This window comes from Alexandromys fortis, unplaced genomic scaffold, assembly GCF_014885135.2.
Source record: "Alexandromys fortis isolate MF-2015 unplaced genomic scaffold, M_Fortis_MF-2015_v1.1 scaffold_15, whole genome shotgun sequence".
In the NCBI taxonomy this organism is placed as follows: Eukaryota; Metazoa; Chordata; class Mammalia; order Rodentia; family Cricetidae; genus Alexandromys; species Alexandromys fortis.
In genome coordinates, this window is record NW_026067911.1 from 5,829,523 (window position 1) to 5,850,840 (window position 21,318).

General features: G+C 41.1%; 1 protein-coding gene across 1 annotated transcript in view; it reads right to left on the reverse strand.

Annotated features, from left to right (window-relative positions):
• The window catches only part of Bbs7 (Bardet-Biedl syndrome 7), a 34,625-nt gene that overhangs the window by 3,763 nt on the left and 9,544 nt on the right, over positions 1-21,318 (reverse strand). The window contains exons 6-17 of the mRNA XM_050138386.1: positions 20,879-20,951; positions 19,807-19,923; positions 18,017-18,147; positions 14,166-14,250; positions 13,206-13,308; positions 10,850-11,042; positions 9,055-9,129; positions 6,553-6,618; positions 5,439-5,578; positions 2,472-2,636; positions 475-584; positions 272-375 (exon numbers count right to left, since the gene is read on the reverse strand). Coding sequence (XP_049994343.1) covers positions 272-375; positions 475-584; positions 2,472-2,636; positions 5,439-5,578; positions 6,553-6,618; positions 9,055-9,129; positions 10,850-11,042; positions 13,206-13,308; positions 14,166-14,250; positions 18,017-18,147; positions 19,807-19,923; positions 20,879-20,951 — 1,362 coding nt within the window. The remainder of the gene's footprint in view (positions 1-271; positions 376-474; positions 585-2,471; positions 2,637-5,438; positions 5,579-6,552; positions 6,619-9,054; positions 9,130-10,849; positions 11,043-13,205; positions 13,309-14,165; positions 14,251-18,016; positions 18,148-19,806; positions 19,924-20,878; positions 20,952-21,318) is intronic.

Consider the following 21,318-nt stretch of genomic DNA (forward strand, 5'->3'; position numbering starts at 1 on the left):
TAAACAAGCCACTCACATCAATAAACCATGGCTTTTTTCTTTATCACGATTCATTAGTGATGTTTTTAATTCTTTTTATTTTTTAAATATTTACTTATTATGCATACAATATTCTGTCTGTGTATATGTCTGCAGGCCAGAAGAGGGCACCAGACCTCATTACAGATGGTTGTGAGCCACTATGTGGTTGCCGGGAATTGAACTCAGGACCTTTGGAAGAGCAGGCAATGCTCTTAACCACTGAGCCATCTCTCCAGCCCCACATTCTTACCTTTAAGGCATCAATTAGCTGCACTTTCTTAGCCAGAAGCAACTGATACTCCAGCTTTGGGTGGATGAGCTTTAGAGTGTGCTTGACTGACACTTCGTTTATCTCTACAAGAAGCAGGCCAGGCAGGAAAGTCACTTTCATGAGAAACATCGCTATTATAACAACTGTAAAAACTGGACGAAGGAAGAATTTTCCTTTTTTACCATATGATATGTTGAGATTAATTTTCCTTTTTGTGGCTTCTTTAGAAAGCACATCTTTTAGGATGGATATTGTAGAAATGTTGTCAGATTTAAAAACTCCTTCTCCTTTCCTACAAAATCAATGTATTTTTACAAAGAAAAGTTATAGGAGCGAGTGGTTTTGTAAACACATATTTTTACCTAGAGTTTAGTTTAAATCTCACTTGACTTAAGATGAGCTGTGTATAACATTAACATGAAGCAGACTAAACATGTGTTCTATCCTTCACCACACCAAGGCAGCCTCTGAACTAAAACTAAAGATCCTGTTACACACAATCCTCCTTAGATGAGAATATTTAAGTACCCCATTTAAAACTGGTTTCTTTGTGGACATTAATATTGCCAACAACTAACCTCATATATAAAATGTATTTAGAATTGCTTATTTATACACATATATAAATACATAAATACATTTTTATTTAATGTATTCACACAAATAAACTATAGTATTACTATATGCTTTATCCTTAAAATAAATCTGGCATCCAACCTGGACTAGAGACACCTGTTGTTTTTAAGGCCTAGCATCCACTGCCACGACTTACAACCCCAGGACCCATAGTTTTCTTTAGGAAACTCTATGGAGAACACCTGTAATCCCAGGAATCAGAACATCCCCCCAAGGACAAGGGTAAATTAAAATGGTCCACACTGCACTTTTAGATATTTGGGACACAATGAAAATTTCAAATCTAAGCATCATGGAAATTAAATTCAAAGACATAGAAAACAGTTTCAACAACATCATAGCAGAAAGTTCTCCAAGTTAGAGGCAGTTAGGATGCCAAGCAGAAGAGAACTTCCCCTTGTCATTATAGTTAAACGACTAGATATTCAGAACCAAAAAACACACTGAAAATGTCGAGAAAGCATCATCAAATCACATATGAAGCAGGCTGAGCAATACAGCAGCCATGCTTTAAAAAGCTACAAAGTTACAACTTTCAAGTTTGGAAAAAGAATAACTGTTAGCCCAGACCACTACCTCCAGCAAAGCTACCAGACATAACTGATGGGGCAAGAAAAGTTTCCCATAATAAAAACAATTAGTGACCATTAAGCCAACTCATAGAAGATACTAAAAGAATTCTGACTGAAGAGAAATACAAACACATCCATGGGGCCACAAGGGAAGAATAAACCACTCTTGAGTAATAAATAATGGTTAAGTAGGAGAGAATAGGAAAACACCAAAATACTGCAAAATCAACAAAAGGACAGGCAGTAATACAAACTTTTTAGTTAAAAATCTAAATATTAGTGTTCTCAATTTCCCTTTCATTGGTCACTGACTAACAGAAGGGATTTAAGGGCAGGACCTCTCTACTGCCGTCTCTGAAGCGCACACCTTGCCATCAAGGACAGAGGCTGCTAGAGGTCAAAGGAAGGAAACCTGACGCCAAGCAAGCGAGATGCCAGCAAGCAGTGTCACCGTTCTGAAATCTGACAAAATGGACTTTAAAGCAAAACTAGTCAGAAAAGACAAAAATTAACTTCATATTGATTAAAGGAACAATCTGTCAAGAGGACATTACAATTCCAAACATACCCAAACGGAACATGGGTCCATTCTATGTCTAAAACAAATGCCAATAGCGGTCAAGTCACAGGTTAGCCCAGCACAATCACACAGGAGACTCCAATACCCCATTCTCATTGATGGCAAAAAATAAAGGCATCTTAAATGACATCATAGATTTAATGGGTTTAACAATCATCTAAAAACTGTAGGAAATTATATTTATAATTCAATATTTACTACAGATTTTATAGACATTTTACTGGGAAACATTAATCTTTACATACTCATCTTAATCCTATTTATTTAATAGCTTCTGTTGGACATTACCAATTTTTAATTACATTATTTTGAAATGATTCCTGTTTTAAAACAAATGAAAACTTTGGTGTTTTATATTGCCATTTATTAGCAAGGAATAAATCGGATTTACCTGTATACGCATTCGAGTTGTGTATCCAGAAAGGTATTCTGGAAGTAAAATGTCGCACATTCTCCTGCTGGAGGCTTTTCAGGAACTTCAGGCAGGCAGAACACCATCCAGGAGTGAATCTCAGCGAAGCTGAACTGGCCTGCTAGAGCCAGCGTGTTCATGGGCCTGCAAGTGAGCAGCAGAGGCGTGCACTTGTGTGTGGAGCCGTGGAAACACTATACGCATACATTTATAAGCAGAATTTCAAATACGGCGAAACACTTTATTTCACTAATTTTTAAATTTGTGCACAGGGGCTATGTAGCCAAGCATCTTACTACACACACCAGGCTAACCTCAAATGCACGTCGGTCTTGCCTGAGTCTCCAAGTGTGCGTTATCACTGTCAGCTTTAAATAAATACTTCTAAGAGAAGTCTGTTTAAAAAATATTTCTTTACTTAATGTACGTTGGGCTTTGCCTGGATGTACGTCTGTGTGACAGTGTCAGATCCCTGAAATGGAGTTACAGACAGTTGTGAACTGCCATGTGGGCACTGATCCCCTGAAATGGAGTTACAGACAGTTGTGAACTGCCATGTGGGTGTTGAGAATTGAACCCGGGTCCTGTGGGAGAGTAGGGAGTGCTCTTAATCTCTGAGCCATCTCTCCAGCCCCCTTAAAAAGAAGTTTTATGAAATTAATCTTACATATCAAACAATTGAACATTTTAATTTTACAGATAAATGTCTGAATGCTTGTCTATACCCATACTTGTTTTTGCTAGGTGTCTTATAGTGAGTAGCTTCTTTCTCATCATAACAGGCTTTATAAGCTAATTGGGGCTATTCAGGTAGATTTGCTTGTTTGGAAATTTATGTAGTATTTGTATTACATAGACTACAAAACACATATGAATCAACTCAAGGAAATAATCAACATATTGTAAACTTTAACATCTGGGCTTGAAGTAGGGCAGACACAGATTTGAGTAATAATAAAAATAAACCCATTATTATGTCAAAGTAATGTATGTTAATAAATTATTTTTTAAAAAAATAGAAAAAATATAAGCACCTGGCAAAATACATGTCACAAAGTATTAAATTACTGTTTATCTCTTTCCTTTTTCCTTTGCTTAATCCCATGTTATCTTGTCCCAAAAAAGCTATCGGCATTAAGATGCTTCTCTGGAATGGAGCCCAGAGAAGACACTGTGTGAAGATGTGAAGGAGAAGCCAGTATTGCTCTGGAGACCTCAACACGTTAGAGATGCCAGAGGCATGGGATTCTGTAGTGGAATTTCAATTGTATTTTAATAAATAAAGCCTGCCTGAAGATCTGAGAGTAAAACAGTCTCACTGGTCAGCCTTACAGACCAGGTTATGGTAACACAGACCTTCAATCCCAGTAACCACCATGACACGCACCTTTAATCTCATTAGCCACCCTAGTGGCCACAGAAATCGGGTGGTGCATGCCTTTAATCCCAGTGGTGCACATCTTTAATCACAGCCCTAGAGAGGAATATAAGACTACAAGATGGGGAGGAGGGGGACAGATCTCAGACACAACCTTCTTCTGAGATGAGGGTTAGCATTTCAGACTGAGGTCGAGGTAAGTGGCTGGCTGCTTTGCTTTTCAGATCTTCCCGTTGAACCCCAATTTCTCTCTCTGAGTTTTTATTAATCATGCTTCATTGGTTGAAGCTAAAGCTGCTAACAAGAAGTGCGTTGCAGTCAACAAAGCTGAAAGGGGTTGGAGGTCTGAAGAGCATTTGACATCAGACCTGGAGATACAGAGTCTGGAGTTTGTCCAGCTGGTTTTTGGTCTTGTTTTGATCCAGTATTTCCTCACTAAGCTCTTGTCCCTGAATTTAAGAATGGTAATGCATATCCTGGGCCATTATATGTTGGAAATACTGTGTTTTATTGTGATTTTTATAGGGTCTTACAGTTAGAGGAGACTGCATGAATTTCAGAAGAGACTTTGAACTTCTAAGCATTGTTGAGACCTGTGATAGACTATGGAGACTTTTGAAGTTGGACTGAATGCATTCAGGGGGGTCAGGGAGAGGAATGTGATGGTTCGAAAGAAAGTGGCCCCCAAAGGGACTGGTACTATTAGGAGGTGTGGCTTTGTTGGAGTAGGTGTTAAAGGAAGTGTGTCACTGTGGAAGCAGGTTTTGTGGTCTCTTATATGCTCAAGTCATACCCAGTGAGACAGACCACTTCCTGTTGCCTTTGGATCAAGATCTAGAGTTCTCCAGCACCATGTCTGCCTGCATACCACCATGTTCTCCACAATGATGATAATTGACTAAACCTCAATAAGCCACCACCTCAATTAAATGTTTTTCCTTTCTAAGAGATGCCATGGTCAGGGTGTCTCTTCACAACAAGAGAAACCTGAACTAAGACACTGGAGATATCAACCACACATCAGGGTAGGCGCCATGCTATGCAGAAATCTGTCAAGACAAACTAGGCTCCATGCTCATTTGGCTTTTTATTGTTGTTTAAGAGAGAGAGAGAGTATGTGAAATTGGGTGGACAGGGGGTTGGAGGAAGATTTGAGGGGTGTTGGTTGGGAGAGAGGAAAAATATGGCCAAAATAATATTGTATGAAATTCTCAAAGAATAAATAAAACATCTAAATAGGAAAAATGAAAATATTAAATTTTGCAAAAAATCTTTGTTTGCTTTTCGTTTGTTTGTTTTCCAGACAGGGGGTCTCTCTCTCTCTGTCTCTCTCTCTCTGTCTCTCTCTCTCTGTCTCTCTCCCTCTCTCTCTCTCTCTCTCTCTCTCTCTCTCTCTCTCTCTCTCTCTCTCTCTCTCTCTGCCTGCATCCCTGGCTCTCCTGCGGGTTCAGCAGGGAGAAACACTTCCTGTCAAAGCTGACAGCCCGAGTCCAATCCCTAAGACTCACATGGTGGAAGGAGGTGAGGACACCCACTTCCTAAAGAAACAGCACTCTCTCCCAGCTTACCTGTCGTGGTCAATAAAGTGAGTTCTTTGATGCAGTGATAGTGGTTTGATGTGGTACTGGCGAACCTGACAGGTTTTTGGTTGAATTCTCGGAGTCACATACGCCTGCAGTGTGCCATACTGGCCTTCAATTGAGCGAATCTGATAAAAGAAAAACTAGATGTCAGCTGCATAAATACATTTTCAGATGTTCACTTAGTATCAAATGCTTATGTCCAATCTCTCCTGGACTATCTGAGGGATACAAAACCTCTATCTATACTCTTCTGTCACAAGAGTATAGGAAAACTTTCAGTGATTTTGGCAGTCATTAACTAAATGAATCACCTTCTTTTAAATATGCTGAAATATTTACACATGAAATATAAGTATACTGAGTTTGCTTCAAAGTGACTTTAGGTGGCAGGTGACATAAGACAAGCATGCCACGTGCTGATTTTCACACCTGGGATTTCCATAACAGAAAGGCTGGCAAAGCCGGGCACAGTGGCACATATCTGTATCCCAGTAATTGACAAGGTTCAAGTTCAGCCCAGGTTACAAAGTGAGACCAGATCTCATCCCACCACCCTTCTTCCTGACAGACTGAAAGAAAGCTAGAAAAAATTTCCTGTTGGAGGCAACTTCAAGAGCAGTAATTTTAGAGACAGCTACAGACTGAGTCCTAACAACAGAAACAGCGGCCGGGACAAACTAAAACCCACCTGGTCATTTTGGAGGTGTTACTTCAAAATTATTCATTTCACAGAGAATTTCAATACAGAGAAATGACATCACATATAAGACTCACCAAAGGGAAAAATAGTTCAACATTTAGAAAGGTAATAAGGCCGGAGAGATGGCTTAAGAGCATGTATTGCTCTTCCAAAGGTCCCGAGTTCCCAGCCACCCACATTAGGGTGCTCACAACTGCCTCCCACTCTGCTCTAGGGCAGCTAATGTCTTCTTGCCTTTGTAAGCACTGAACTCACGTGTACACACACACACACACACACACACACACACGCGCACGCAAGTACACACGCATGGCTAAAACCCAAAACTTGTCAAAAATTGTTCTTGGGCATCAGAAAATAAGAATAAGATGGAAATAAAAGCAACTCCAACCACGTTACCTTGAGCTCCAGCCGGGTGGTATTTGCCTGGCATCGGTAAGTGGCAAGGAGAAAATTGTCGCTTGACTGGAAGAATTTAAAGATGAGAAACAACAAATACCATCAGCAATGCTGTTTGCTATTTACTTGAATACCTATCACTTTAAAAAAATAAAGGTTTAGGAGAAGCAAAGGAGATAGTGAGGAGGGAGCCGTACGCTGGGATCAAAGGTGTTCACCACCACACCCAGCAGATGGGTTGATTTTAGACACCCTCTCATACTAAGCATTTCTTTTTGTTAAGCGGGGGAAAAAATGTAAATCATTCGGTCATTGATCCTGATTTGCCACATGTTGTGATAAACATAAAGCACCTGCTCATATAGAAACCAATGCAGTTACTGCTCACTGTGGCCACACCTATAGTCCCAGCACCTGGGGGTGGAAGGAGCTCCAGGTCACCCTTGGTACTAGCAGCTACCTTGTCTCATCCCTCCCAATGAAACAACAAGAGGTATAAGTTTAAATATTTTTATTCTGAGTTTGCTCTAATAAAGTAACCTGTGTGGGGCCTGGGGATGACGCTCAGTTGGTGGAGTGCTTACCTGGCATGATCAGAGCCCAGGGCTCATACCCTGCACTTCCTAAGCCTGGGTGCTGGTTTATACCTGTGATCTCAACACTCTGGAGGACACAGGAAGGCCAGAAGTTCTAGGTCATGCCTGGTCACATAGCTACGCCAATCTAGGATACATGGCGCCCTGCCTTAAACAAAAAGCAATTAACCTGCTTTATTACATCACTGTGGAATTCTCTGACAAGTGGTAACTAACGTACACACCTTTAGTGTAAGCAGTCACACCTGTCTGCCGTAGCAATGGGGCAGTAGTGAGGCACGCCTTTAATCCCAGCCCCAGAGAGGAATATAAAATGGAGGAGGCAGCTCTCAGATAATCTCATTCTGAGCTTACTTTATGCTAATTTAAAACTTGTTTCTAGCCAGGTGGTGGTGGCACACACCTTTAATCCCAGCACTAGGGAGGCAGGCGGATCTCTGTGAGTTCCAGGAGAGCCAGTGCTACCTAGAGAAACCCTGTCTCAAAAGAAAAGAAGCTTGTTTCTAGGACTGTGGCTTCCTAAGAGAGAATACTTATCGTGGAGATTCTGCCCCAACAGTAGAGAACTAAAAAAAACAAAATTAGCCCCTCATACTTCACATAACTATCCACTGTAATAATAGTTCATTTGTATTTTAATAAATAAAGCTTGCCTGATGTTCAGAGAATAAAACAGCCGCACTGATCGGCCTTACAGACCAGGCAGTGGTAACGTACACACCTTTAGTGTAAGCAGTCACACCTGTCTGCCGTAGCAACGGGGCAGCAGTGAGGCACGCCTTTAATCCCAGCCCCAGAGAGGAATATAAAATGGAGGAGGCAGCTCTCAGATAATCTCATTCTGAGATTCCTGGAGGCAGGATCACCATTTCAGATTGAGGTAGAGGTAAGAGCCAGTGGCTGGCTGCTTTGCTTTTCTGACTATCAGGTTGAACCCCAGTATCTGTGACTGGGTTTTTATTAATCGTGCTACAATCCACTTTTTCTTAATCTGTTTTAGTTTTTTTTTTCTTGTTTTCCTTTGGTGGTTCTGGGGCTCATGTCCAGGACCTTACACCGGCTAGGCAAGCATCCTACCACTGAGCTACAGCCCCATCCCAATTACCCCCTTTAACAATATACACATAACTATCTACCACCACTCCCAGGCACCATCTCAGCTCTGGTCTGCTTTCTCTAGTGCCTCTAATCTGGGTTTCTCTTGTCCCTGAATTCTCTAAATTCTCTTCAGGAGTCACACCTTGCTCTGCAATGACTGCCGGCCTGCTAGTACTAATGGAAAGAAGAGGTACAGCAGGCACGTCCCCTAAACCTGGAATGATCTAAGTATGGGTACTTCGTGGAGAGTGAGGGCTCAAGGAAAGTCCACTGAATGATGGCTTCCTATAAACATCCAGGAAGCTCAGAGTGTACCAGAAAGAAGGGGAGAAACAGGTATGTACTACTGTAGGGAGGTGCAAAACTGTAGCTCTTTCAAGAAAAACGCTGAAGGACTTCTTTGGCAGAAGGACTGCTGGAGAGGAGAAGCAGCACCCACTAGGATTAGCTGGAGGTGTAGCTAAGAGCTGAAGCAAGAAAGGCTTTCTATGCACAATGAAGATCCAGACTTACATCCAGCAGGAAACGGGAACCTCTCAAAGGCTGTGAGAAAGGATTCAGTGGCTTCATGCTTTACAAAGACCTCTCTGGGGGCAGCTATAGGGCCAAGAGTTAGCAGAGGGAAGCAAGAAGAGCAGGTAAGAGCTCAGGGGAGCCTAGGACAGGACCCAGGAGTGTAGGGCGGGGCCTCAGGGTCAGGAGAGGGAAGGGCACAGGCGGGTTAGACCAGAAAAGCCAGTAAGGGAATGAGGGAAGCAGTAGTTCTCACAGACTTCACTCAAGACTCGAAGACTTTGTTTTAACTCACCTCTGTGTCACAGCTGCTAAAGCTCGCCACAGCAGAGTTCTTATCCACGTCAAGCAGATCTATTGGGACGTCACTCTAGAGCAAATACGTAAAAACAAAAAACAGGTTCAGAAGGAAATGTTTGCACGAAGGAGTTCTAGTTTGTAAGTCTTCAAATTTGAGAGTGCAAATGCTTTTAATGTACTCTTCTCCTGTGTTGTTTGAGACAGCTTTCACCACGTACCCTGCTGACCTAGAACTCTGCCCACAGACCAGGCTGGCCTTGAACTCACAGAGATCTCCCCCCCCCCCCCTCCACCTCTCCGTTGCTGGGATTAAAGGCGTGCTTCAGTCCTGGCTTCTTCATTTGTAAAAAAAAAAAAAAAAGGGGTCTCACCAGGGAGTCTAGCCTTAAAACCTAGGATCCTCCTAAGAATTCTGAGTGGGAGATTATAGGTGTGCAACACCATGCCCAACTACTGGTTTATATTTCTAGAAAGTAAATTTAATAAAGAATAAAATTTAAGTAATTATTCTTTAATATTTGGGTTATCAGAAATCATAGAACACTTTCTTATCTCTTTAAAGAATAATCTTCCTGTTTTTGTTTTTATTAGTGAAAAGAGGTTATCGCAGGCTTTAATCATGGGGTTATTCTGATTATATTAATTACATGTGTGTACATGAATATGTGCATGGAGATACACACACAGATGTCATCCTTGGTCATTTTCCACCTTAGCTTTTGAGACGGAGTCTCCACTAAATCAATTAGCTAGAGCAGCTGAGCAGAAAGCTCCAGGCACATACCTGTCTCTGCCTAGCGCTGGGATTACATAGACAGCCACCTATGGATCTGAACCCTAGTCCTCATGCCTGCACAGCCAGTGCTTCAGCAACCGAGCCATCTCCCGAGCTGACAGTCGGTTTTTATCAAGCCAAATTTCACCTGTTACACAAGCATATGATTTCAGCAGAGAAGTTTCTGAGAGAAAGCTGCTGCCGCCCTGTGGTGCCTGAGACTGGCGCTCCCACAGCGCTTCAGGGCGGAGCCTGTGAACTAGCACAATGGAAGAAGGCTTCCTCTATTAATTAATAATCTGATTCTTCACTGTATATTTTGAACAAATTGTCTTCTTCCATTTTGATACCATTCCATTTTTATGGGCTTTTCATCTAATAATCTTCCATCTATCCTTTTCTATTTCATGGCTATATCCTATTATTAACCAAAAAAAAAAAAAGTTGTACTCCTAAATTTCACCCCTTCAGATTATCTCCTTTGCCTCTGGTCTCCCTAGAATCTGCTGGGTTAATAAGGAAGTGGCCACCTTAGTATGTGGAGGAGCAGAGAGCACTTTTTACAAAGGATTAAATATTGGAGTCTTTCCTCTCTTTTTGAGGCAAGGTCTCACTCTACGTTTCAGGTTGGCTCAAAGTTGCAGCAGTCCTCCTGCCTCAGCCGTGAGAGTGCTGCAATTACAGCCCACGACCTGGCTCCTAACTTATACCTGAGTGTTCTAGGTGACGTTGAGATTCTCCCAGAGGGAGGCCAAAGAAGGAAATCCTGGTGTCCTTTCTATTTTTTCTGGAAACTGAAGTTTACACATTTTTGGTTATTGAGTATACAATAAATAAAAGATAAAACTCAAATAACGTATAAGTAAATTGACTACCTAGCAGAAGATAAGAATCTATAAACATTTAAAATTACTGTCTAGAATTAAAAATGCTTATTAACAAGTACACAAAACAAAAGCAAACACACAGAAACCAAGATCTGGCCTAAAACTAAGAAGCCAGGCATTCTGCTTACCTGTATTAAGACATTATCTATGGCAGTCTGCACCTCTAAGACAAGGCTGTAGCTGGCATCATCTTTATTCAGTGTAAACTTCTCATTTATACTAAATGAAGGAACTGTTGACTTTGCTTTGCTCGACTGAGAAGACTGTTGGTGGTTTTCTCTTTCCTGCAGTACCTTAAACTGCAGGTGCTCTAACTCACTCCTGCAGGAAGACACACACACTCCTATTACCCACAGACACCGGAGATCCCTACGGTGTGCACGAACAGGTAAGAGATTTCCATGTGAGAAGCTATGCTTAGCTGGTCTAGAGCAACCGTTTCACACCGATAGGAACATGTTTGCTTCTACGGCTGACCAAAGAATTCCACATCATTTATCACTGATCCCAAAACTAAAACATCTACTCAGTCCAAGGCAGTTACTACTGACAGCTGTCTTATAACTATGAATTACCAGCTCCAACACATGAACGCGGTGGCGCTGTATACACACACACAGAGGCTTCTCAGAAGAGAAGCCCACACAGTAGACTACACAGTAGACCCCATGAAGGACTAGCGTGTGCTCCAGCCAGCGTAAGTGTCTCTGTAAGTCAGTAGTGTAGACACACAAGAGGGAAGGTAGCAGAATATTAACATTTTGGAAGTAATAGGATGATTATGAACCAGTGACACCACTGGAGTGCTATCAAATGTTGGAGCAGATTATCTATGAGTGTGGTCAAGGAATGTTTCAGTTAAGGGAAGGGCAAATGCAAATGAAGTAACAGTACTGGGGCAATGTGAAGGTTAGCGAGCTCAAATATAGGTGAAAGGTCTGAGATGGAGATTTAATGGTATGTATAAATCAAGGAAATTATTAACTTATCCAAGAAATATTTACTAATCAATATTATTTACCCCAGTGTTCCATGTGCTGAATGAACAAAAGAACAGAAGTATGTAACACGGCTTCATATTCTATTGTGACACAGAGGGGGAGACTGGGTTAGGAAAGAAAGGTATTTGGGCTGGAGGTATTTGGCTCAGTTGTTAGATCACTGGCTGCCCTTTCAGCGGACTCGAGTTCAATTCCCAGCACCCACAATGGCAGCTCACAACTGTGACTCCAGTTCCAAAGAATCTAACACTCTCTTCTAGGTATTATACTGAGTATCTAACATAGCAGTCAGTCACTAACTCTACTTGGTATTTTTTAAGAAGTATCAGTGTGGTATACATGTGTGTACACATGTTCAAATCCATGTGGATGCACTAGTTTTGGGTGCATATACATGTGCGTGCATATGTGTATGGAGGCCAGAAGTTGGTGTAGGGCCTTCCTTGGTCACTCTCTACATTACTTATTGAGGCAGGGTTTCTCACTGAACCTAGATTTGTAAATTGCAGTTAACCTAGATAGCTAGATAATTAGTTAGTAAGCCCCAAGGGCATCTCTAACGAGTGTCCAGATTACAGGTATGTCACCACTCCCGCCCAACTCTTTATATGAGCACTGGGGATCTGAACTCTGGTCTTCAAGGTTTGCTGGCAAGTGCTTTATCTACTGAGCCATCTCACTATTTCCTTATCGCAGGAACTAGGATACCCTGGCTAAACCTGGCATATAAGCTTGTATAATGCTTTCCTAGAGCTCTTTATAAACAAGATCATGCAACTAGTACTTGTGGGATCTGTGGTCTTCAACTACCACCAAAAAAGATGAGCTCCCGCGTCCCTGAGAAGATCGCAAGGGCTACAACTTCCATTTCCTTATTGTATGTGGGCACGAGGTCACCTTTCCACAGGACATATCAAATTGAGCAAGGATGAGGCAATGTCAGCACTGGCGGGAGTCAGCTTTACTCAGGTCCAGCAAGAGAATGTTACTGAGCAGAAGGGTTCGCCGCAACAGTCATTGTCAGAGTTAGTGAAAATCTAGTCACTTCTGTTCGTCTATTTTTAATGCATTGGAAAACAGAGGCAAAACATTTTAACTACCTACACCTAAGCAAAAGAAAAATTGTAATTCTGGATCAGTAAGGTCAAGAGAGACTAAAGCACTAGATGGGTGTGGTGCGTGCAGCACAGTGGAGGCAGAAACAAAGGTCAGGAGTTCAAGGCCATCTCCAGCTACAGACTGAGTTAGAAAAACAGCCTGGGCTATGAGAGACCTTGTTCCACAAAACAAAAACCAAGAAGAATAATGCACAGGAAGGTAGATTTCAAACTTAAAATATTAATCAACACTTATTGCTAATTTTCTCAGGCCTATAAATGTCGAGATGTATCATGCTCACCAATAAAATAAAGCAATAGAACCTTTAGGTAACAGGAAGGGAGAAGTGCAAACTCTGATGAGATGGAAACAGCAAAAATGTTACCGTAAGGAAGCAATTTTATTCTGCATTTCCTGATTAAGTTTTAGCTCTTCTCCTGGCCCACTCTCCTTATGAGTGGGCTCCGTTGTCAGCCCTGTGATCCAGCCTGTAAAGGTAAGTCACAATCACGCTTAGTGCTGCATGCAAAAGCTGGCAGAACACACACACACACACACACACACACACACACACACACACGAAACCCCTAATTACACTCCCCTTTCCACCACCATCAACCTAACTTAGCCCCACAGTTTCTTAGAAAACAGAACAAAAAAAAATCAAACTAAAAAATATTCACACCATAAAGTATTTAAACATTTCATGACACTACTTTTTCCTTGAAGTGCTATAATCGTTCAATTATTAAAAACTTCAGTTTTCAAGTATAGTGTAAGTCAGTACATTATAGCAAATTCAAAAGTAGCTGAAAACCCAGAACTGGCCATTACTGATTATTGTCATGAGAGTCTGCACTTCAAGACTGTGATAAGATAGGTTACAGAATCTCTCTCTTTAAAATCACGTTCTTTATAAGAAATGCACTAGGCCAAAATACGGTCTAATTTTAGTAAATACCTCTCTTTAAAATCAAGGAATATAATTTAATATACTAGAGAAAGACAAAGCTGTCTTCAAAATATTATCCAATGTTAGATCCAAAACAGGGCCTTATATATTTGAGGCCATAAAACCACTGAGCTGTGTCCCCAGTCATTTTCCTTATTTTTAATATTATATTTATTTGTACAGGTGTGTGTGGGGGGTGAGGGGTAAACATACCAGGGCACAGAGTGAAAGGAGTCATACAATTAGCAAGAATTGCGCTCTCGCTCTCTCTCTCTCTCTCTCTCTCTCTCTCTCTCTCTCACACACACACACAAATGTAAAAAAAAAGTCAAAAAATAACTTTATTTGTGTAGATTTTTTTCATTGTTCTTCAACTGCCCACTATTACCTTACCTGAATATGTGGCCAGCACGATTTCATCATAACCATCTTTCCCTATACAGCCACCCTGGATGGATGTGACGCTTTCAGACAGTGTCTAAGATAAAAGTAAGAGCAACCACTTCATTAGTATGCAAACATTTCAAGGACATGTCAAAATAAGCACAAAGCCTCTCTTCCTATCTCCAGATGCTCAACACATGCTCAGTGTACAATCCATCCCGGGCAGACACTGAGACTGAGACAGATCCCAACGGATGCTAGACAGGTCCAGCATCTTCAAATACAGGAGAGAAGATTCAAAATAACCGGCATATCTGTATACCACTCAGTATCATCATCTAGAAAATGAAACTATTTCTAGAAGGTTTGATAAATTATATAAACAAAACAGCTAGTAAATTTAGTCTCTGAATTTCTTCAACTTTTTTTCTTTAATGGAAAAAAACTATGCTTTCGTGTATGTTTTTAAGTTAACTTCTAGAATTTTTATCATAACCTTAAGGACATTATAATATTTTGAAATAAAACCATGGCATTTAAAAATCATACCTAGTGAATCTAAATACCAGGAAAAATTTACAGTCACATTCATTGTCACCGAAAGTAAGAGACATCAGTTAGGATAACTGGATGAACCAGCAATATTACATTGTTACTTTTCTTCCTTAACTTTTATTGCTGTTTTAAAACTTTACTATTCATTATAATTGTATATACATACATATGTATATGTAATATGTGAGCATGCATGCTACAGTGTGCATGTGGAGGTCAGAAGAAACCCTGAGAACTCATTTCTTCCGTTCCCACCTCCCATGACTGTGGGGACTGAAATCAGTTTGCCGGGCTTGTGTGGCAAGCACCTTGACCCACTGAACCATCGCGCTGGCCCTTTTTCTTGTGAAACTCAAAAGAAATTTCTTTTGTGTGTGCATGATGTGTGTCAACTTTTATTTTTATTACACTTTCCCTACACAATTTCATTTTAAGGTTTATACTCATATACATTTGAGTATACTAAAATTAATGGAATTCCTTTAACATATATTTATTTATTTGTATGTGCATGGGGGTACAAGTACCCAAGAAAGCCTGAGGCCTCAGAACATCTTGGAGTAGAGTCACAGGCTGTAGTGAGCTATCAACATGGACGGTGGGAATAAAACTTGGGTCCTCCTCGAGAGCAGGGCATGCTATTAACAACTGAGCAATCTTTCAGTATGGAATTATTTTATTTATCTATAACCAAAAATTTACATTAAAATTACCTTTCCTACAGCCCATTGGCACCATTACTGGGCAAGACTCTGTGGTTAGACAGGCCCTAGGCCCTAGGGGAGAACCTGCTGCTGCTAAGTGGGACACAGCATCAAACTGACTCCTACTGACTTCTCTAGGCATCTCCCTCTCATTCCAGAAGCTTCTAGTTGTAGCAGGCGGTGATTAACCCAGAGACCCACGGCTGGCCCAGGTGCAGAGGACAAGAGATTGTGGAATCCTCACGCATAAACACACCCAGGCTCACAGGACATTTCAGAAGTGAGGATGATTGAAAGGAAGCATCTACTGGACACAGCAGGGCAGCAGCAGATAAGAACTCGTAGTGGTTGTGATAGTATGCACAAAACTATAGTGTGCCCAAGCCAGACCAAATCTTAGCATGGAGAGGGGACTGGGCACACAACCCCAGCCCCAGCCATGGAGCCATTGGCAGCTGTTAGCTGCTGGGAGAGGGAGAGACTGTTTTTCCTGGGAATGTAGTCTTTCGCTAATTCAACCAGGCTCCCCTGGAAGACCACACATTCGAGGATGTTTTGGGCAGCATAGCATGGTCTTGAGGGATTTACAACAACAAAAGGACAGGAATTTGGGAGGATAGAGAAAGGGGGTGGGTCTGGGAGGAGTTGGAGGGGAAGAATTGATCAAAACACGCAGTACAAAACTCTCAAAAAAAATCTCGGCTGGGTGGTGGTGGTGGCTCAGGCCTTTAATCCCAACCCTTAGGAGGCAGAGGCAGGCAGAGAAACCATGTCTCAAAAAACAAAACAAAACAAAAAAACCTTCTGTGATCATGAGGCTCCAGGGAGTAGAGATTTCCATACTGTAAGCACTGGGATTTTCTATCAGGATTAACAAGGGATTGGAGAGATGGTTCAGTGAGTAACAGTGAGCGCTGCTCTTGTGAAGGACCCAGGTTTGCTCAGGTGGCTCACAACTGCCTGTAACTACAGTTACAGGGGAGCCAAGCCTCTGACCTTCACGCTGGACTCACAGAGGCACACAGATACACACACACACCTTTTAAAAAATACTTTATATCCTTGGGGCTATAGATGGCCTACTGGTTAAGAGCACTGACTGCTCTTCCAGAGGACCTGGGTTCAATTCCAGCACCCACATGGCAGCTCACAACTGTCTAACTCCAGTTCCAGGGCATTAGACACCCTCACACTGACAAACATGTAGGGAAAACACTAATGCACATAAAAAAGAGATAAATTAAAAACCTTTATTTAATCCCAAATTATCCATTAGTTGCAAACTGAAACTACCTAGTGTAAGCTGTAGTCTTGTTTTTTTCATTTTTATTGATACAGGCTCCTAGATCGGCCCCTCTGTCATTAGGAAAAGAGAAGAAACAGCAGGGAGGTAGCGGGTGTTAGTGGCAGACACAAGCGAGCAAGCAAAGGCTCTGCTGCTCACTGAGGTATAGGACAGAAGGCAGAGAAGACCTGAGGTCTAGTGGAAAAGCTTCTCAGGACTGACACGAAAAAGCACATCATGAACCAATGCCATTATATACTTTGAAGCCTGAACTATTTCTTTGGCTTCTGTTTGATTGTTTTTTTTTTTTTTTTTTTTTTTTTTTTTTTCCCGAGACAGCGTTTCTGTGTGTAGCCATGGCTCTCCTGGAATGCACAGACCAGTCTACTCATATGTAGTTTTTGTTTTTATACATCAGAAAAATTAATAAAAATAAATAAAACAAAGTAGAAAAAAGATTCTATGTATGCCAGAATGTTTTTCTATATTGATGCTATACCTTTTAATTACATTTAAAATTTCTGAACTAAAATTCCTTTACCTGACATTTCTTTTTATCTCAGAAAGCTGGTCCTTGGTGTCCAGAAGTGAGACTTCACTACTCCTCTGTTTCAAGATAGTTCCTATGGAATCCTAACTATCTGACATTTGTGTCTAAGCTCTTATTACCTTAAAACAATCTCATCAATGAAAACCAAACATTTAAGTATTTCCCCTCTACTGTGTTATGATTCATAGAAACTAGAACACACCATTTAATACCTAAGAAATTAAAGTGATATTCAAGAGTGATCCTGAAAAGGAATTTATTATTCAGCTTAAAGGCTGCTCAAACCCAAGAACAGAGATTTTGATAATGGCAATATTTTTACAAGCATTTATTTATCTGTTTGCCCCGTGGGTTGAGCCTCGGGCCTGCCGCACACTGGGAAGGTGGTTACCACTAAGCAATATCCTGGTCCTTCCGAGTTTCTGCTTTGGGACAGAGTCTCACTAGTTTCTTACTCTTCAAGGCAGCCCTTGAATTTCTGATCCTCCTGCTTCAACCAGAGCTGCTGGGATTTAGAGACCTCACCACCAGGTCAGGGTAGAACAACGTTTTGTTTTAAAAAGGAATACTTTACTATGCTTGAATTTACTAAAATTCAAACTATCAACAATCTCTACACCAGTGGACAGATGGTAAGTATATGGTCTTGTCTTGCTTCGGGTTTACAGTATTAGGGATAGAACCAGAATGTCATACACAGTTGGCAAGGCCCCCAGCACTGACCTACAGCCCCAGCCCCCACACAAATCTTCCTAAACTAACTTACCTGATCAAATCGTAGCACAGGTTCGTTTGCATTCTCAAAACTGTACACTTCCACCATCCCGTCATCTCTCCCAATGAGTAGGTCTTTAACCCCGTCACCCATGATGTCAAAGCTGTCAACGCACAAGATACCTAGGAAAAAGGGGGAGGTATAAGTAATGAAAGGGATGGGTTAGAAAGCCAACAGATGCAGGAGAATATGGACATGTATTCATATGTTTTCATAACACATAGCTATGAAAATTTTATATAGTTAAGCTGGGTGGTGGTGGTGCATGCCTTTAATCCCAGCACTCGGGAGGCAGAGGCAGGTGGATCTCTGTGAGTTCAAGGCCAGCCTGGTCTACAGAGCTAGTTGCAGGGCAGGCACCAAAGCTACAGAGAAACCCTGTCTCGAAAAACCAAAAAAATAAAAAATAAAAAAAAAATAAAAATAAAAATTATGTAGTAACTCAGAACTGGGTAAAGAAAAAGAACAACTTTATACATAATTGAATGTTTTCTCTTTCCTGTCTACATTCATCCATTTTAAATACAATTTACACAGCAATGAACCTACACTTCCATCCTCTTTAGCTCTGGCTTCTCAGGAAGCCCCAGACTCTTGTGTCCAATTGGGCACCCTTCCTGTACTCATGGCATCTCAAACTTTTCGTGCCCCAAGCAAAGTTCTTTAATATTCTTCACTGCACTGCATCAGAACTGCTCTCTCCCCAGGCTTCCTCCATTCTCAGTAAATTACGCCTCTGATGCAGAGACTAAAGAATTCTAGGCTAGGGCTGGAGAGATGGCTCAGTGGTTAAGAACATTGCCTGCTCTTCCAAAGGTCCTGAGTTCAATTCCCAGCAACCACATGGTGGCTCACAACCATCTGTAATGAGATCTGGTGCCCTCTTCTGGCCTGAAGACATACACACAGACAGAATATTGTATACATAATAAATAAATAAATATTTAAAAAAAAAAGAATTCTAGGCTAAATGTCTGCTGTCGTTCTCACCCTTGATACCAAACCCTCCACCTCCACGTGCACACCAAGTGCCTCCCCCAGGACTTCCCACGGCACACTAATTAAAACCCACTCCTCAGAGGCCTCAGGGACCAGTCTGGTCACACTCTTGTCTTCAGCCACACTGGCCTTTCTATTGTCCCCCAGGGAATCTTGTCTCAAGAGCTTTGCAATTATCTTTTCCTCCTCTTAGAATATTCTTTCCTTTTCTAAAGCACGTTCATGGACACTGAGCCCGAGAGGAGCTGCGTGCATCGTGGCTCTACCATACACTACATCACTGCATTCTCTGCCGACACCAGGTGAAGAGACCACACACAGTCAGTCATTGTTCTTTGTTTCCCCTAGCAAGCAACTATCTGCCAAGGTACAAACAGATGAACAAACATCCTGTGCGTATAAGTAGCCATCTCGCTACCTACCACGTTGGGTATAAATTCTTGAAAACTTACAAACTCTTTAGAAAATAAAAATAGTTTCGGACCCACTACTATATTCTTTAAATCCCACCAAATGTCTCAGATCCCAGCTAAGTTTTATCCCAGGGCAATAATGGAGATTAACCTATATGTCTCTCCCAAACCACAAACAGCATTTCGTATTTTAAAAATTACATCTATAGTACAATAGATGCCATAAACAAATAGTTGGTAAGTCAGAGGTGTCTCTGTGAATCATAAGCCTGCTATATAATATAACCAAATAAATCAGAATAAATTGCATGCTCTGCTTTATTAAATAATTGTTAAAACTTCATAATCTGAACTATACTGAAAGTGTACCTCCGCGCTTTTTGCTATTTCGAAGTTCCCACTTGTGTATTGGCTTGGATGGGGTGATTTGAACAAGCCCAAGCTTTCCGTCCAATGTGCCAAACACAAGGTCTTCTCCGGAGTCACCTAGTTGAATCAAAGTGAGCATCTGAACACCACAGCTTAAACAGATTTTAATTCAAATATTACATAAAGTCCAAAAATTTCATTTGCGGAAATTCTTTAAAGGGAAAAATATCTGGCACATATGTATTAAAATACCCTACAATACCACCATTCATATGCATGTCAGAAAAGTAAACTAATAAAAATCAAGTAGAACAACATTTCACGTATGTCAGAAGGCTTGTTTATGTTGGCTCTGTACCTTTTAATTACATTTAGAATTTCTGAACTAAGATTCCTCTACCTGGCATTTCTTCTTTTCTAATAAAGTGGTCGTGAGGTGTCCAGAAGCAAGACTATCATTATTCCTCTGCTTCCAGGTAGTTCCTATGGAACCCTAACTATATGACATTCATGTCTAAGCTCTTATGACCTTAAGACAATCTCATCAATGAAAACCAGACATAAATATCCCCTCTACCGTGTTGTTATGACTCACAGAAACGAGAACAAAACAGTCACCATGTCATCACAGGTGAAGCACATTACCTACATCTAATCTCAAGGTGGCTGGAGAGATGGCTCAGAGGTTAAGAGCACTGCCTGCTCTTCCAAAGGTCCTGAGTTCAATTCCCAGCAACCACGTGGTGGTTCACAGCTATCTGTAATGAGATCTGGTGCCCTCTTGAGGAAGAGACCCGGTCAGTCATCCTCATCAACTTAGATCAAGAAACCCAATATGGACAAGTCCAACAGAACCACCATATATGGGCTGCCCGTGCCTGCTTCAGCATTGCCAGGGCATGCATTTCGTTCCTTCATTTCATTTCAAGATGAGGAAGTTCAACAATTCATTACTGAGCAGGTATGCAAGCCAAAGAAACACACTTGACTCTGCTACATTCTGCATACAACTTTCTGTCTTCACTTAAATCTTTGCACTCATAAGCTGCTGTGAATACGGAAATCGGGTTACCGCCATCTCCATTATGTAGGGCTAAGACAGTGGGTGGACCAGGAACTTCAATTTCGTACATCACATTGGATCCCTGAAGGAAAACAATTATAAAATTATAAAAGCTGAAACTGGAAAAAAAAACTCAAAAGAATATGGGAAATCATGGGAAGCATCAATATCTAAATCTATTAACTCATAAAACATTTAAAAAAGTACTTTAAGAAAGTAGGTTATTCAGAACCTGGAAACAACCTAGATGCCCTTCAATTGAAGAATGGATGAAGAAAGTATAGAATATATACATATTAGAGTACTACTCAGCAGTAAAAAACAAGGACTTCTTGAAGTTTGCAGGCAAATGGACGGAAATAGAAAACACCATCCTGAGTGAGGTAAGCCAGACCCAAAAAGAGGAACATGGGATGTACTCACTCATATTTGGTTTCTAGCCATAAATA